This window comes from Ambystoma mexicanum, chromosome 7q (genome assembly GCF_040938575.1).
Source record: "Ambystoma mexicanum isolate Mex_15411 chromosome 7q, UKY_AmexF1_1, whole genome shotgun sequence".
NCBI classification, from domain to species: domain Eukaryota; kingdom Metazoa; phylum Chordata; class Amphibia; order Caudata; family Ambystomatidae; genus Ambystoma; species Ambystoma mexicanum.
In genome coordinates, this window is record NC_090941.1 from 880,831,827 (window position 1) to 880,847,145 (window position 15,319).

Consider the following 15,319-nt stretch of genomic DNA (forward strand, 5'->3'; position numbering starts at 1 on the left):
AATATAGCATGTGGAACATCTCTTATTTGGTATTAAACAATGTATACTGTACCTGTGAACCACCCCACTCCACTCTACCTCCTTCTTTGAGTTAGGCTAGGGATGCTCTGAAAAGACCACCACTGACGAGCTTGAGGGAACCACTAGTAGTTCCCGGGGTTAGGACCGGATTACTGTGCCTCTTAGAAAATCTTCCTAACAGTCCCAGAAATACTTCAACAATAATACCTATGGAAATGTCTGGGTGGCTCAATCTCTTAATATTTGCCTTTGATTTAAGCACTTTTAAATTCTACAGTTCCTCGTCTTGTCTGGCCATTCGTGCCATCAAAATGCAACTTTATGCATGCAGAAAATCAATGCATGAAAACATGCAATGGTTCATTTGTCAAATATGGATGTTTTTCAGATCAACACTACTCAGTTATTTAGAGGGTTATTTTTCAAAAAACAAGTGGTGCCAGAGATAGGGGGCTATGACCAATATGTACATTTGACATCACCTATTAAGTGTAGGGTTGTACCGAAATTAGGCTTCAAATAAGTATTCGGCCGAAATCCGTCTGTAAATCATTTGTCGGGTAATCGACAGAATAGTTACTTGACTTGTACTTGAAGCCGAAGTTACAGCCCTACATGTAACACATGGTAGTCATGCATTTTTTTCTATTACCTCTCAAATATTTTTAAAGATTACATGTGGATAAAATCGATTTTAAAAGGCTTAAAAGTGAATATGCCCTGCCTTCACATGAAGGCGTGAGGAGTACGGCAGGTGGGTTGTCTCAAAAAGCAATACGCATGTGACATTTTCAGTTGCACAGGAATCTTTCGTTTATGAGGCCAGTCCATGACTGTTTTCGATCTCCACCCCCAAGCCAAGACTGGCCTTTTCCACCTTGAAAGGTCTTCTCCTGCCCCAAATCTCTCAGGGCTTCTCAGTGAGCTCTGTGTGCATATACCAAATGAGATTTCTCTAGTGAAAGTGTGTTTGGAAGGTGCTCATATGAAATATGCTCTAATATTCCTGCATGTCAAACTTTCTGCTCAAAACCAGTGTCTCCCGCTCCTCCAACCCTGAGATGTTTGCAACTTTTCACCTCAAACCGCTATGAAATAAATACTACATTGCACTGTCTCCTGGTGCTTCCATGGAGCACCTGTGCATCTACATTTCCCCGCACATGGGTGCGCAGGAATGCTTCTTTTACTTGAACACTGAATTTTGTTAAATTGGCTGTGCGAATTGTCCTGAACGAAATAGACCCCCCCCTCAAACACCTCACACCCCTTCTGCACCAGTAGCCTGTCTGTTAATACAAGTTTTGCGTTCCAACAAAAAAACTGCATTGTGCTTAGTTATCCAATAAGCAAATCGTACGTTGCATATATATATATATATTCATATACATTTCTCACATCGACACACTGACAGCCAAATGATTGCCGTGCACATTCCTCAGGGGAAAAGTACTACAAAATGCAATTTACTTTTTCACCTTCCAAAGCAGAACTTGTGTTGCCACTCACCAGAAAAGCTGTGATTGGTGACACTTATGGCACACAAAACAATTTCCTGCGATTGCTCCCCAGGAGGTGCAAGTGAATCTGTGTAGAGGCAGCATTCTTAGGCCACTAACAGGAGTAAGGACTCGCCCTGGTTCACACCATACTGGTCAATCTGGGCGAGTGAGCACCACTGAACTCCTTCACTTTTAATTCCGCTATACACATCCTGGAGGTGAGCATGCTTGTGTAAACACAATACTGTTCTTAGCTGCATGCTGTCCTTGGCAGAAAGAACATCATATTTATCAGCATGGTAGTGTGACTGGGCTTTACTTCTTTTCCTTCTCCATTCGAGAAAACACAACGAAATCGGCTGCCACAAGTACTAGAAATACATTTGTCACGTGTCTCCACTGACTGATGTATTCCAGTTTTCAAGCTAGGAACGGGAGACACAGGCTGTTAAGCTCGCCAAGCAACTTAATTACCTGCCACGAATCCTATATGTAGGGGTTAATTGCCGACGGCCAGTCAGCAGGGAGCCGAAACGCAGCAGGCACTGTGACAACCAGCTTTTAACAACCCCTCAACAGGAGACCTGTTGGACCTGTAATTCACATTACTGAAAGTAGCACCGTCTCCCTCCTCTCTCCACCACCTACAGCACCCATAATGTCTAATTCAGGGCCCACCCAACCTGTAGAACATGAGGAAAGACTGGGTGGGGAATTACTTTTGAAGTTGTTTCTTTGTTATTTGTAGGGCCTATTCTAATATGTAAATGTTTAAGTAATTGGATTTGTGATGACTCCTTTTGTGTTTCAGTGCCTTGCTAGAGCCAGAAGGCTAAAGACTGGGCAGGTCCAAAGGAACATTTAAAAGTACAAGTAGACACATCCTGGTCCCCTCTCACTGTGACTGCATACTATACTTTTGGGCTAGTCTTAGTTACTTGGGTCCTGCCAAACAAGCAACACCCATGAACGCACAACAATACAAACTGTGCTGTTATTGACCAGTTTATTTTCTGATAATGTATTCCTTTCACAGTTTACCCAAATATCTTCTGTAGACAACAAAGAAGAGGAAATGAAATAACAAATGGATGCATTTTTTATTTACAAAGGGTTTTTCTCGTCTACATAACTTTATTATTAAAAAGGCAACTATTCGGCACGTATTCAGCTCCAGCCGAATACTTATCTAACTATTCGGTATTCGGCCGAATACTTAAACGACTATTTGGTACACCCCTAATTAAGTGTGGCAGCACTCCACATAGAATTTACATTTTCTTGAGCATCTAGCAAGGATTTAAATGTTGCAACACATGTCAGGGCACTTGGTTTTGATCGGTTGCCAGGCATTTTTTTTTTTAACACAAAGGACTGTCCATTGCTCACCTGGGAAGATCTTTATTTTCTGGTGAAGGATCTTTTATAAGCCAACTTTCATACAAAGACTTTCCTTCAGAATCCTCATCAGGGCTTGAGATCTGTGAAAAGGAGCAGAGAAGGCACAATATTTCTGAAAAAAAGAAATGATCAGTTTCATGTATCACACAACCAAGCTTCCAGTTCATTCGAGCTTTATTTAGAAGATGTTCTGAACCCAAAAGATGCTCTTTCTTTGTACAGTGCCCATGAAAATTATGCATTAAAAATCACATTTACATACACACTGTTTCTGGACAGGATGAATCTAATGTTCATTGCCACAAATCCGTTCCCTTAAATCATATGCCAAAAGACTACTTAGAAATAATACTGGCATGCTTAAGTTTGATGTTACTGCTTGATGGAACTTGCTCAAAGAGATATCAGTAAAACATGCTTTGGAAGGAACACAGTGTGTGGGATTGGAAATTTGGATTAGCATGTTCATGGGTGGGTAAATAACCAAACTATCTACAAGATGGGACACGCCTGTGACAGGGTCATGCGCATGACTCTGGTAAGGGTTGCAGAGGACCCCTATCAAGCCATGGGTGGTGGTCTTCCAGGGGAACTCATGGGCCAAACCTACCCCCAAAGGCAGTGCACAGGAGTTGAGGCAGACCCTTGTCCCTGGAATGCATGATGCCGTTTATATGCCAATTTATGGCCTCAGTTTCAAACTCGATGCCTATCTCATTTTGCCGGGATAGGTCTTTATCGCTAATGAAAGGTAGGCCCAAAAACCGATCGATAAACAATCGGAGGGGTCAATAAGGAGTTTTGCAAGAAAAACAAGTTGTATTACATGCAAACACGGCCGGTAGGGCCAGCCAGCTCTGTAGAACTGGAAAACTGAAAACTCTCGACACGCCCATTCCAGTTACAGGTTTTATAGCAGAAAAGCACAAAATGTGCAAATCCAACACTTATCGAATGCAAGTCACACATTTACTATTGGCTAGAACCTATTAAAAAAAATATCTAAACATCTATATTTTACAATCCCATTGGTCAATAACCTATCTATGACAACATGATCACAATCCCCTGCGAATGATCTAATTGTGAAGTCAGAAGAAAATAGTGTATTCTAATTGGTCACTCAGGTAACTTGTTACACCAATAGACTTTCCTTATTGGTCAGAACAACTTCAGATAATTTGTGATGTGCATGCCCCTCGAAGAGACCGAATCATGAGCGGGTGTGAAGAGCGAAGTGAACACCCTGTGTTAACTACAATTAAGTGGACTTTCTCATAAAACCAGACAACTTGGCAACCCCGAACTTCTCTTTCAACCTCACAGCTGTACCTTTTGGAAAACACCTCTTGTGACTCCAGTCTTGAAACATGCTGCTTTCCTAGCACGCATCCTTATAAAAAATGCAGCCGAGACACTGCACCTGGGGACTAATTTCTCTGATTTATTTGCTCTACTCGGTGTGTCTGGTGCAGTTCCGATGGCATCACCTCTTTACAATGGGGGCAGTATAACCCAAACCTATTGCCCTGCATTGGCAATGCCTGGACCCTAGGACTTATTCTCAATTTGTACTTCACAGCTGGAACACTAAATCTATCGTCTGGAACAAGAATGTTATAATGAGTTTCAGTACCAGTCCCTGTCAGCTGCTAGGCCTCACAACAATAGCCAATCTCTTCAACAGCCATGGCTGGGGACCTTGACTGCCTGAATACTGGCTGGGGAAAGCATGAATAAACTAATTTGATTAGCAAAACAAAAGCTCCAAGATGCAGACCAATACTCTTACTTACAGAAGTGGTAACCTCTAACTGGGCCTAAAGCAAGATGGCAGAACTCTTGCTAACGTGGCCTTGGCTGACAGCCCTTAACTTACTAACAAATCGCCCTTTCACCAATCACCAAATTAACATATTCTGAGTTCTCCTGTATGCAGACAAAGCACAACTTACTTCACTAATGCTAGCTATCAAGCCCGTACTATCAAGTTACCAGGGTAATCCGGACTTGGACCTCTTGCTCACTGTGCTCAGAGAGGGACCGCTCTACCTCACTCATGAGGTCAGACTATGCCAAAACACGTATCTGGGGTTGCTGTTGGTACTCTTGTTCAGATGAGATTTACCTAGTATTTCAGTACTAGACTGCCTTACGGTGGGACAAAGACTGAAACATATGGAAATGTCTCCTCTGTGAAAAGCGCAGTAAGCTAAAGCATGGTTGAGACTCTCCCAGGGGCCATACACCCAAGCATACGTCAATGGGTCAGGTTTATGCTGTAGAGGGACTCTTAGACCTTATTTTGCGTAACATCCAAAGAGGAACTGGGACTACAAGCATTGTAATGCACCTGGGCCCAACAGAGAAGATTCAGTGTGAAACAGGCGGAAAGGTCTGGTTACACAAATGGGAGCATGATGGGCTGCTCCATTCAGGAGCTTAGGGGAGGCCAAACATCCACTACAGATATCCTGCAGAGGAGCATCAGTAGTGGGTGTTGAAAGAGAAGAGATCAATACAGCACTAGGGGAGGCCAGGGAACATTTGGTGGGGGCATCCTACTCACATTGATAGCCATTGCCTTTTTTCCTATGATTTGACAGGAATGTGATAACTTAATGAACCAATAACTATTGAGAGCTGTGCTTCGAAATGTACGATTCAACACGTGGCACAATTTGGTGGCATATTTCTCCATGGAGTTATTTATTTTTCAAAATTGTAATATTTTTCCTATTTGTGGGAGATGGGAAGTTAAAGGGGAGTTTTTAATCTACAAAACAATTGGTTTCAGGATCCTAAAAAAGTATACATTATTTTCAGTTTCACATTTTATGTTAATGGGAAGACATGGGGCTTTTACTTAATTTGATGGCAAATGCACCTAACTCAAATGCCATTTATTTCCACAAGGTGTCCTCAGTTTTCCAACACAGATAAACCAACCTTCATAAGTGGATTAATACAAGCCCAAACATGCATTACATTCACACTATGCATAAGATCTTGCGAATAGTCCCATGTTTCAAGCACATAGATTTTTGTGAGTGGTTCAGAATGATTGACATAACAGATCTCCTTTATTATATACATTAGCTGGATATATGGCTACATGTATTGCCACTTAAATTCATAATGTCCACAATGTCATTATTGATGGATGAAACATTTTTTGAAATTCCGAAATTAAATTCAGGCCGATTCAGTACAACTGAGTAAGCTCTCTACAACCTATTGTAAGGTTGCCTCCAAACTCCTTCATTTCACCCTCCCTGCAACCTTCAACCTGTTCCGAATTCTGATCTCACCTGACTCCAAACACCCTTACTGTGCCTTGTCGTCCAATGTGCTTAAAGCCTGCTGTCATCTTCTCTGGACATCTGAAATGTGGGTGCACCAGAGTCTTGGTTTGAAATATGGCAGCAGATTAACTGGTTCTTAATAGTTTATTCAGTATGTGCTTTTTAACAGTTGTATCATTTGGGGTGCAGACTGCAGCTTTAAGAACGCCGTCTGCCATCTTACTTTTGGAGTTTTCGAATACCCGCCATGTGTGTGGTCCTCTGCTTCTGTGAGAAAAGTCACTTTGGCTTCACTATTGTGAATAGTTTGACCTGCTCCGGCTTTGGAATAGATATAAAGCAACTGTGTGTGTGACGTGTGCTGCCTACAGCTTGAAATATGTATTTTGGAAAAGGTAACCTGGCCAGCTTTAGTCACACCTTTAAGTGACACTTTCCTGTTTAAACGAACTGACCTTTGAGCTGAGCTGAACTGGCAATTTGAGCTGAATTTTTCATACATGCAGACATTTAATAAATCAACTCTGTCCAATTCCCAATGTGTGCCTGTTCAATTGTGACAATGGCATCAGGTTGACCTTGAGAAGCACTGCGTAGCAACTCGCACAAACTAGCAGCAGCATTTTGGCACAGTCAGGTTTGAGTTGCTAGGCTCTGAAAGGTATATTCCTGCATGAAAAAAAGGAGTTCATGGGATAAGGACACTGATGCAAACTGATATTCTGTGGCCTTGGAACATTCATGAATTTTGATTCCGCTATCAAGGTGAGAGTGAACAAGGTGGTTTCCTTCAGCCTGCATGGTAGTTGTGCAGGGTCCGGGTTTCAGAGGTGGAACTTGTGCTTGCACAAATTATTTGCACCCGACTTGTATCATATGCAGAGCCAGTGCAAGATTTTTGCTACCATGAGTGAAAGGTTATTATTCACCCCTCCGCACCCCAGTACTTCAGTCTATCGCATACCGTGCTTCAAATGTGACCCCCCGATTCTCATTGTGCATGTCCCAGGATCTTGGCAACCTCATTGTTTGTTAGAGGCTGCAAAGTAATTTAGCGGTTTATAAACCTACATTGAAGTTGTGATTTTTTGGTTTCTGTCCATGAGAATATTGGTGAATCTTGACATAAAATTTGGAGAAATGTGGTATGTCATGATGGTGTCCAAATTTGGCTAATGGATGGGGACTAAACAAGTTTGTGTAAGATTTTTGATGGTGCAAAATGGAATCAAAGTCAGGTGTCATGAAGCAGGTGAACTGAATGGTGGAGACTGGATGGAATTACAGGAGCGTATTGCTTATGTAATTGCTTCAGAGATGGTCCAACGATGGAATTAGGAGCCAAAAAGGCACATGGCTAAACATTAGCAGGATGTTCACATGTTGATTGTTACCAGCCATAACGCTGTGCATATAGATAGTGTCCAGATATTTATAGTTTCTATGAGGAAGCCAATGTCCACTTGTTCTTGTTTGCATTGTTACATGGCTCCATTTTGAATATTGAACATTCTAAAGTAGTGAAGTGGTATGATGGGCTTACCCAGGAGTGAAACCAATAGGTACCATTTTTAGATAACAAGGCAGAAAGGAAATGTACAGATTACTCACACTCATAAAACAGAGTAACATCATGCAAGTATTCTGATTCGATCATATGAAGACTCCTCCCTTATGGTACAGCTCAATATGCGTGGTTACCTTTCCAGGCCTTTAACAACTGAGAGGGGTTTACAGCAGGTGTGTATTTTGGTGCCCCTGCTGTTTAACCTCTACATTGTAGGCCTGGGAGATGTCCTTCAATAAGACTTATTGATGTGCCGTCGAGTTTTTGGACATAAAGTTCCCCTGATTCTTTAGGTGGATGACACCATACTTGTGGACCATTCTCGTATGAAACTTCAGAGACTAATTGATGCATTTGGAGAATACGCAGGACTAAACCACTTAATCATCAATGAAAGGAAGACAAAAGTAGTATTTTTTGGGGGGGGGAACAAAACATGGTGTAGCAATTAGCTGGGAGAAAACTTGAAAATGTGACATGTCTGGGATTCAAACTGATGATTTGCATGAACCACCAAACCCTGGTAGATATTATTAAGGTAAAGGCAAGAGCATTTGGCTTCCAGATACGGCACCTCTTGAGCATGTTTGTTAAGTTTCATCTCAGTAAGAAGATTTTACGTAGACAATGTAGTACTGGCACTCATCTACAGAGTGGAAACATACCAGTCTCTCATTTGATTTCAAAATGTTTGAAGGACTGGTACGGAAAATAGCTTTATCCCTCCCGATGAGCGTTCCCATGGTAGCACTTTGTTTTGAATTGGGTTTAGCTTCTTTAAATATGTACACCCTTTGGGAACATTTGTTATGTGAGAAATGTATTATGTAGCCAAATCAATCTTTGTTTAAATAAATTGGGAAAAGAACTTGAGCAAAGGCGAATCTCTTTGTCAGGTTTTGTGTAAAGGCTATGTCCCAGTGGGGAATTGCAAATTAACAAGGGGGGTCCTGGGAGTCCCTGTGCCAGACATTAGTCCTGGTTACGAGAGACATACCCAGAGTCTTTAGCTCACTATCTTTCACAGAGAAGTAATATCCCAAACATATCAGTCTTTGTCCTGCCTTGGGGCAGTCCAGCACCGAAAGGCTGGGAAATTCTCCTCTGAAGAAGAGTAGCAACAGCAACCCCAGACACGTGTTTCAGTCTGGTTGGACCTCATCAGTAGGGAGGAGCTGTGTCTCTCTAAGAATAGTGAGCAAGGGGTTCACGTCTGGATTCTCCTAGTAACTTAGGGTGAGACCCAAAGCTACCTAAATATGCAAATTAACAAGGGGGGGTCTTGGGAATATTTGACACATCATTATCTAAAATTAAACACTACAGCAACTTTCTTAGTAGCTATTCATTATTGGGTAACTGTACTGTTTATGACTGGCAGAGGCATAACGCCTCCCCATTCTTTGTTCATCCCTCACTGGACCACTAACCATTATGCCTAGTAGTCGTATAGAATAGACATTGCAGTGCACTTTCCACTGGCCCTAGTCTCTTAAGAATTAACAACATAATGGCACTCCCTCTTAAGATTAGGTCCACAAGGCGACGGCTCCACAAGTAACTATCACAGGCTTTACGCCTCTTGACACTTTTTACCGCATTAGATAACCCACGCATTTCCATAATTTAGACTCTTGTATTTGAACTTATATACTGCTTACATAGAAGTGAATTAGGCTTTTTTCATTTCTTTGCCCATAAGGACGACATAATTGTTTTTGTGATCCAAGACCCTGAGACCTTCAACTCACACGACAATAACTTCCCGTTGGGAGGTAAGCTTAAACTGATGCTTAATTTGATACCGTTCGAGCACCTTGGACATAGCACTTTGTGCTTAGTTTTATATTTTGCTTACATTTCAGTCACAAGTCAAGGAATCAAGACCCGTCTTCTGACACTTATAAATTGGTCTCAAGATCTATGAGCAACGATAGGTGACTCATCACCTCACACACAGGAACCTACTTTTCATGCAGAGGTAGGTCACTTACCCTCTTGTGACTCCCTCTTTTTTGAAAACCTCTAGTACAGTTACTGATGAACACAGGTCATCTCTCCATTTAAGAAATTAGATCGTTTTCCACAGGCAGAATCACAGAGGGGCACCTATGCCAGGTATTGTTAACTTTTGCCAAATTGAGCCAATTAAAGATCTGGAAATGTATCAACCTCATAAGCGCAACCTAAAATAATATTTGCTTTACAACCAACAGATATCATAAATCTGGACCACAGAATGTGTTGAATATATGTACAAATAATCACTCCTACCACAGTACAAATAATCACTCCTGATGAAGGAAATTGTATTTCCAAAATGCGTTGAGTTGTTTTTTAATAATAATTGCCTTTGAATACATGGTATCAATATGAAAATATTGTAACTTTGTATCCTCAGTTGGAATGTTTCCTTTGCTCCACTTTGTTGAATTAAACCAAAATTAATGTTCCAACTTGAATTTATATTTATTAAGTTGACCTAGAATAGGCTTTGGTAAGAACCAACTTTATAATCAATTGGGTCTCTCTACAATCATTGTATTTGAACTATTGAAGAACTGTGTTCCTGAATATCTTTTTCATAAGTTATTTAACCTGAAAGGACACAGTACTTATTCATTAACTTCAAATTGAATTTCACTTAACATTTGGTTGTCACTATACAACCTCGCGCGTGCGCAGGGGACGCGAGTGATCCACAGACCGTGGACACCTTCTATTTTTCTGTACTTTGTTCACCGCAACACAGTGCCAGTGTTGAGTTACTCTCCTCTCCACCCCACTAATTTAGTTACCTCTATTCAACTTTTAGGTGTGCACCCGTTACCTTCTGTTTTTGTTCTATAAGAATAGTGAGCAAGGGGTCAACGTCTGGATTCCCCTAGTAACTTAGAGACCCAAAGCTACTTAAATATGCAAATTAACAAGGGGGTCCTGGGAGTCCCTCTGACAGACATTGGTTCTGGTTACGAGAGACATACCCAGAGTCTTTAGCTCACCATCTTTCACAGAGAAGAAATATCCCAAACATATCCTAGGAACCCCCCTTGTTAATTTCCAGAGGGGAATTGGCCTGGCAGAGGGAATCTCTGACATCCGTGTACTGAAAAAGAAACTCTTTTCTATGGACTGGCGCAATACGATCAGTGCAATGGCTAGGTACCAACATCTGGAGAGTGTCTAGAATACATAAAAAACATGGGGACCCCGCACATTACCTGCAACTTTGTCCATCTTCTACAGCGCAAAAGACTTGTATGCATTTTTGCTTGAATTTGTGGAGCACAAGGGATAACCTGATGATCAGGCAAAAAGGACCTGGCTGCTTCAACTTGCTGTAGATTTTGTATGCTGGAGCCATAGTCACTAAAGCATGTGATTATGGATTGCTGAAGCCTAGATGAGAAAATAATGTACTTCGAATGCTTTGTTCATAATATTAGTTTCATTTTTAACGATGCACTGCGGGAACAATCTTTTAATACTCTGTCAATAGCTTTGGTCATAGCACTGCTGCACTTTATGAAAGACATTGGTTTAACTGAAAGGACTTGAAAGGACATTGATCTATAGTAAGGCACTGTTCAACATGTATGAATGGGTGTTTCTCCTTTTTAGGATCTAATGATAAATTGAGAATTATTTGATAAATGATATCAGCGATAGTCACATTATATGATATATCTTAAACGTTGATTTTATATTGTGTAAGGTTTGTTTAAACCAATTTAATTTTTTCTATTTGCACAAAAAAAATATTTCACTTGGCACCCCGATAACAACACCTAGCAGGTGAATCTTCTGTGGTTCAAATCCTTTCTTCTGCACCCAATCTCATTTGCACACCCAAGTCAACACACTGGAGAAAGGAACACATTAATATAGTTAAACCTGTCATGAAGATCCTTTAGTTCCTCCAATCAAAGATTTAAGATGTCCTAGTCAGGACCTTGTTTCCTGCAGAGCTGTATTACTGCAAAACCCTATATAGGGGTCACACAAGAAGCATACCCTTAAGGTGCATAGTATACAAACCAAAGCAGCCACACTGTGATTTAACCTCTAGCAGCAGAATAAATCAAACCCCTGCATTGAATTACCTACATTTGTTACCATCCGAGAAAAGAAAATTGAATTAAAAGTATGGCGTGCCATTCACAACACTGCCCACCTACGCAAAACAATTGGGCCCCTGATGCTAACCTGTCGGAAACTTAGAATCCAGACAGACCCCGTCCAACCAAATATGAGCTGGAATAAAATGCAAGGAAACCATGATCTTCAATCAATATTAGTTACCATTTCGATAAAGGTGCCAGACCCAATCAAGCTCCCCATGGTTTATCATCCAAGTGCAAATTTGCAATTTATGATGGCACAATAAAATTCCTTTAGCATTTCTGATTAAAAGCAACTCCAGCAACATCCCCTATTGCGACACTCAACAATCTTATGATGTACAGTGAAATGTGGGCCCTGCATACAATAAAATTGGCAAATGGGGCTGGATTTGCAGTGAGTCATGCGCTGTCCAAAATCCCTAATTAGAATAATTCACTCCTATTTTTAGTAATTTTACAACATTTTTCTATAAGAATGAAAAACAAAAACTCTAAGCAAACATTGACATTACTTACTGTAGGTATCAAAGATAAATATGAAAACCTGAAAAGTTACTGTGAATGTGCAGTGGCTAAAAAGAATGCATGGACACAGATCTTCAAAGATTAGCATCTTTCCACTGGTAACCCAGGTTACTTGAGAGATGACAATATACCATATGCAGCTAATGCTCGTGTTTACCTCTTTCGTCAGATTATACACCAATCTGTACAGCAGTGGAGTGCAGTCAACCCTCAAAGTGAAGTTCCCTGAAAGGTAAAACAGTATTAAAATGTACATATCGACTATTGATAACCCAGATACAAACACATTACAGGGATAATTGCTCACTGTTTCTGTTGGGAATGCTCAAACAAAGTTCTGGACTGAAGAACATGCAGATAAAAATCCTAAAGAAAAGGAGCATACCATACTATAAATTAGGCAAAGGATTTACCACTTCGCAAATAGAAGAAAAACCAAAGCAATTCAGCATAATGGACATCTATCTTAGAGACATAATCACACTATTGGAACATTAACGCATATTTAAAGTGTTCAGAAAGCTTGAAACTTAGTAGAACTACTCAATCATGGGATTTGTGTGAGGAAGTCTACTTTCATGACATCACAAAACTATAAAGTTTGTCAAAACATATATTAAAGATTCTTAAAGCTAGCTCCAAGAAAGGGAGGAATGATCCAATGGTATTCCATGCTAACCCCTTTAGATCTAGAATAGGATCCAGTTTCCAAGTCCTTTGGACAGCATAGTCCTTGCTTTCTCCGAGATAATAAAAGTAAGGTTGGTACACAATGCCTCCTTATCCATCTCCTAATTCTGATCGATCACAACCCATTATACTCTGAATGACAAACATGGTTCAAAAACAATTTCACCACCAAGGTAGATGCCTGTATCCTACCTGGTTATACATTCCAAGCTACTAACAGGATCAATAGGCTAGGCTTTAACATTGCTGGACTGAATTGCATGTTTGGTCATAGCCTCAAAAACCTGCAATTCTTATAAACATTTCCTAAGCAAACAGACATTTAACATAAACAATCACATTTTGATAACCTATCGTTCCCTTGGCTACAACTCATCCGTCCTAGATGAATGAATGGATCTCACCATTAAAAACATGATGAACATCTTGATGGCAGAACTGGAACCTTGGGTTGATGACCCACAGAATGAATCTGCACAAGATAAGACATGCTGCATTTTGTCAGGGTGTCGAAGAAGGAAGCCAACACAAGGGTGCCATGTTGGTTGCTATAAACATTTGAGGAAAAAAATAACCTCACCATCCCCATCTCTAAGAGGGGTTCCCCCTTCCTCAAACTAATATTAAAGAGTATGTCAGAATGTTGGTCAAAATCAAACTCCACTATCCTGTGTCATAACTTATTTCTATCCCTTGCACTACAACTAAAGAAAAATGTAATCCAACAGAAAGTTCCTTCTCCAGGAGAATCACTACTTCTCCTGGTATACAGATGGTGTTGCCAAAATGTCCTCTTGCAAAGTGATGCCGGGGGAATGAATGGCTTCCCCTGGGTTGTATTCCATATACACTCAACTTTCTGGACCAGGTGAATGGCTCCCTTCTCCTGGCACTGGTCTGCACTGTTCAATAAAGTAAACAACAAGGCCAGCGAGAATGACCCTGGTGACTCCTCAGTGTACTTGAAATGAATCGGTTTCCCCACCAGAAAAATGACTCCCTTCTCCTGGTGTTTGATAGTTATTTTTCAACTTGGGGTTTCTCTTGTCACATTCTCACTATATCAGCTAAGTCCTTCTCTGGCTTCCAGTCAACTTGGCTCTGTAACTGTGACAAGAACAATTTCCTCAGTTGCATGTTCCAGTGGCATTAGGGTCCCAGACCCTTCTCTGATCATCAGTGGGCTTATCTTTGCCACTGCTGTGAGGATAGTTTCCTCAGATGCTTGTTTTACTTACATTGGGGTCCCAGACCATTCTCGGGTAATCAGTGGGCTTATCCCTGCCACTAGTGTGAGGAAACACTCCTTCGATGCATGCTTTGCTCTGTTTTGGGTCCCTGACCCAAGATGGCCCTCTGATGGGCTTTACGCTTGTCCTTGCATGTAGCAGAGACCTTTCGACTCCCCCCACATCCCTACTGGTCCAGCCGTGCTTCCCGTTACCTTCTGGGACTTGGTTGCATGGTGCCAGTCTCTCCAGGGACTGGTGTTGGTCTCATTGCCACAGCCATCTGCTTCGTTACTGCTTCTGAAGCGATTCAGCGTGTTGTGGCTCCTTGCAGTGCAGTCTCTGCACCGTTAGAGGGCCACGTGTTCCACCTCTTCCTGGATGTCGTGCCACTGCCTTGCCTGCTTTCAGCTGGGTTCAGCTCCTCTGACGCAGGACCTGTTACAAACTGCCTCAGACACTCTGCAGAGCCCTCTCCTCGGGTCGGGAGAGGACTTTGAATCTCCCGAGTTCTCTGACGAGGAAAGAAGACGCCAAGTCCTTCTTCTGTTTCCACATTATAGGACTTAATCCACCCCAGCATAATATCAACACCTGTCGTCAATGGCTCCTTGGTACTATTCATGCGTCCTGTGAGCCACCTCGTCTCAGTACTAGCAGAGTCAGTAATCCTTGTGTTTTCTGTGCTCTAATTCATCCTAGTATATTCTGTCTTGGCTGCACCCCACGTAATACAGACATTCATTGTTCTTGTCATGATGCCCGCTCCCGGGGAGCCGGCTCAGGCCCTTCGACCCCGAAAGCGGACATCAAGTCCCCGGGGAAGGTCCCAGCAACCCCTTATAGGGGCCCTTTGGACAGCGTCCTGGCGCCTATGGCGCCAGGCTCATTATGAAAGTGTTTGGGTGCACTTACCTGATGCAGACCATGCTGCAGAACCCCGGCCTCCTTGAGG

The 15,319-nt window shown here is 41.7% G+C and overlaps 1 protein-coding gene across 1 annotated transcript in view; it reads right to left on the reverse strand.

Moving 5' to 3' along the window:
- NAALAD2 (N-acetylated alpha-linked acidic dipeptidase 2) overlaps nucleotides 1–15,319 on the reverse strand; it is a 1,042,620-nt gene that overhangs the window by 164,544 nt on the left and 862,757 nt on the right. The window contains exons 14-15 of the mRNA XM_069639397.1: nucleotides 12,603–12,670; nucleotides 2,913–3,004 (exon numbers count right to left, since the gene is read on the reverse strand). Coding sequence (XP_069495498.1) covers nucleotides 2,913–3,004; nucleotides 12,603–12,670 — 160 coding nt within the window. The remainder of the gene's footprint in view (nucleotides 1–2,912; nucleotides 3,005–12,602; nucleotides 12,671–15,319) is intronic.